Raw genomic sequence first — 3,272 nt, forward strand, 5'->3', positions numbered from 1 at the left:
TTTCTCCCGCCAAAAACAAAAAATAAAACAAAACAAAACAAAAACAAAAAAGCCAAAGTCATATACAGAAAGTGGAAAGCATGCGAAAGAATAAGATTCTCACCTGCTGCTGTTCAGAAGCATCCAGAAGAAAATGCACTGAACCGAAGCCACTTGCTAATGTTTTTTCATAAAGTGTCTTGTTGACTAGAAGCTGCAATATAATTCTTCACAATTTAGATATTTTGCTTTCCACAGAGTGCGGAAGAAAGAACAATGTTTTTACAACCTTGTAGCATAATAATATTCAACAGCACAAGAAAATATTATGCTTATTACCTGATAACGGTCCCTTGTTTGTTTGTAGCCTAGAACCACACGACTTCCGTATATTATAAGAGCACTTACTGCGACTACATCAAGTAATATTGCTGATCTGAGGCAAAAATCAAAGCAAGATACTGTTAACAGGTTAAGTGGTGCTACATAAGTTTCTCACAAGATGTAACTGCTAAGCAGGAGAGTTACTGGTGAAAGGTAGAAATAAGGTGTTTCCTTCGGCTCAGTTTGTGACTTGAGAGTTTGGAAGGGAAGAGAAGGGTTCGAAGAGTAACCTCATCTCATAAACACACCCTTCCAGACCTCAAGAACATGTTCATTTTAGATGTTCATACATGGTGTAGTCTGGTTTGGTATATCACAGAATATAAGGCTCCTTTCTAGCATCAGCGATAGTTGAACTCTAGTCATGATGACCATATTTAAAATTTAAGTAGAGGCCGCAAAATCTTTCGGAATATTATCACATGAGATACTTGAACTCCATTCATGATGACCATATTTAAAATTTAAGTAGAGGCTGCAAAATCTTTCTGAGTCACATGGAACTACATACGGGGAGGATAAAACATTCTCAAATTTGTAGTTTATGAAGTAAGCCAAAAGTCCCAAAATTGTGGCAATATCCAAGCGCACCTGCAGGTTCACAGTTAACAGTTGCATGGTTAAATGAGAATAAACAGACCTCTACTTATCTACTATTATCTTACGACTATATCCCTAATTTAGAAACTAAAGGACTTTGATGTTGTAGCATCTTGTCAATGATTTGTTGAACATATTACAGGAAATTGTGTAACTTTGTCTTTATAGTGCACCAGTCTCACGTAGAGAGACATCTATGGGCAGGACCTGAGGTCACATGAAAATTGTTCGAAGCATTTTTCATTTTTCCTATTAGGATTGTCAAATTAAGGCAGAATAAGTATAATATCCACATAATAAGAAGGAAAATGTATGATAAAGAAATAGTGTTTGAGTGACCTTGCTCTCTCCTATGTTCAAAGTCCAATTTCTGAATGCTCCACTCACCAGTAAACTTATCACCTCCCTACCAGAATCATCAACCTCTCACTCCCTTCCAACTAACTTGCACCAACTGTTAGAGCTAGTGATCAGCCTCCCTTGACCACATGCCTGCCCCATGCCCCTGTTAGCCTTTATAGTCTTCCTAGTATATAGTGTTAGGTATTGTTGATATTATATTCAGATAATTGAGTCAATTAGCTGTTAGGTGTCAACTAGGTTAGATTAGAAACAATTATGAATAGTTGTGTTTTATCTACGTAGTGTAATGATTAATTATATAAATATGAGCTGAGGAGTTCAAAAACCTCAATCTCCTTGCACTGATCATTGGGATGCTGTAATGCGACTTGTAAAATATATCAAGAAAGCCCAAGGCCAAGGATTACTATACAAAGATAAAGGAAATACCCAAGTCATTGGCTATTGTGATGCCGATTGGGCATGTTCTCCTATTGATAGACAGTCTACTTCTGGGTTTGTGTCTTTCTTGGTGGAAACCTTATATCTTGGAAATGTCAGAAACAAAGTGTTGTAGCCCGATCAAGTGCAGAAGCTGAGTGTCGCGCCATGGCATTAGTGGCTTGAGTTAATATGGGTCAAGCAGTTCCTTTCAGAGTTGAAGTTCGGGACAGTTAACCAAATAAAGTTATATTGTGATAATCAAGCAGCACTCCACAATGCCTCCAATCCAGTATTTCATGAAAGAACTAAACACACAGAGGTGGATTGTCATTTCATGAGGTAGAGGGTTATATCTAAAGAAATTGTCACTGAATTTGTTAATTCAAGTGAACCATTAGCTGATATTCTCACAAAGTCTCTCAGAGGTCTTTGTAGTAATTACATTTGTAACAAGCTTGGTGCATATAATATATATGCTCCAATTTGAGAGGGGATGTTGATATTATATTCAGATAACTCAGTCAATTAGCTGTTAGGTGTCAATTAGGTTAGATTAGAATCAATTATGAATAATTGTATTTTATCTTTAGTAGGTATTGTAATGATTAATTAGTGTATATAAATATGAGTTGAGGAGTTCAGAAACCTCAAGCTTTTCAGATTAAATCACTGTCTAAACAGGTATAATTTAGTTAACTGGGTTAACTTTACATGGCCAAGGGGTAATATTCATATCATAATCTAAATCAACACCCAAACCCATATCAGCATTTGAATCAGAAGCTTAAACAACATAGAACGTGACTTTAAATGAATAGTAGAAACCTAAAAGAAACATCCTGAGCTTTTTGCAGATTTCATACCGTGTCTATGATACGGAAAGATAGCTTTTTGTGTGGAAAAATTACCTGCATATAAATTGAATATATCATGAAGAATAATACATAAAAACAAATACACAAATCACAGCAGAAACAACACTAGAAGAATCTTCTCCTGTGCCAGCACCTATAGTGGCAGAAATATTACCGGTAAATCCGGAAAAGGAATTCTCTCATAGATCTTTAATTGCAATGATGGAGCTTCAGCTTCATCTCTAGAATTTGTTTCATCAACTTCCTTCGTATAAAGTAGAATTAATTCTTCAAATGCCGGTTCCTACTTTGTGAAAACATTGAGATTTTATCAATTTTTCCAGCATAATTATGTATCATTGTATAACAGAGTTTTGCGAGAATAGAGAACTCAGAGAGACAGATAGAAGTTTCAGAACTGTGTAATGTATATTATGACATTTTGTGACTGAGTTTAGCACTGAACTGTGCTTATACACACGGCTGAATAGCTTGCTGTGCAAGTTGGCCGAAGGGGCAAAATAGTCCTTTCAATCTTAAGTTAGTTATCATAGCTGTTAGGTAGTTACAGCTGTACTATCCTAGCTGACTCAGCAGATATAACTAACAGCCCTCTACTCTATTCTCTCTAGGCTTTACTATCACTTAACTAACACATTCCATCAAATC

General features: G+C 36.0%; 1 protein-coding gene across 6 annotated transcripts in view; it reads right to left on the reverse strand.

The window, feature by feature from the left end:
* Positions 1 to 3,272, reverse strand: part of LOC107617996 — a 9,586-nt gene that overhangs the window by 1,355 nt on the left and 4,959 nt on the right. For all 6 annotated transcript variants that reach the window (XM_016319903.2, XM_016319907.2, XM_016319905.2 and 3 more), the window contains exons 7-11: positions 2,779 to 2,907; positions 2,613 to 2,657; positions 875 to 954; positions 319 to 415; positions 104 to 193 (exon numbers count right to left, since the gene is read on the reverse strand). In XM_016319903.2, coding sequence (XP_016175389.1) covers positions 104 to 193; positions 319 to 415; positions 875 to 954; positions 2,613 to 2,657; positions 2,779 to 2,907 — 441 coding nt within the window. The remainder of the gene's footprint in view (positions 1 to 103; positions 194 to 318; positions 416 to 874; positions 955 to 2,612; positions 2,658 to 2,778; positions 2,908 to 3,272) is intronic.

Source organism: Arachis ipaensis, chromosome B09, assembly GCF_000816755.2.
Source record: "Arachis ipaensis cultivar K30076 chromosome B09, Araip1.1, whole genome shotgun sequence".
NCBI lineage: Eukaryota > Viridiplantae > Streptophyta > Magnoliopsida > Fabales > Fabaceae > Arachis > Arachis ipaensis.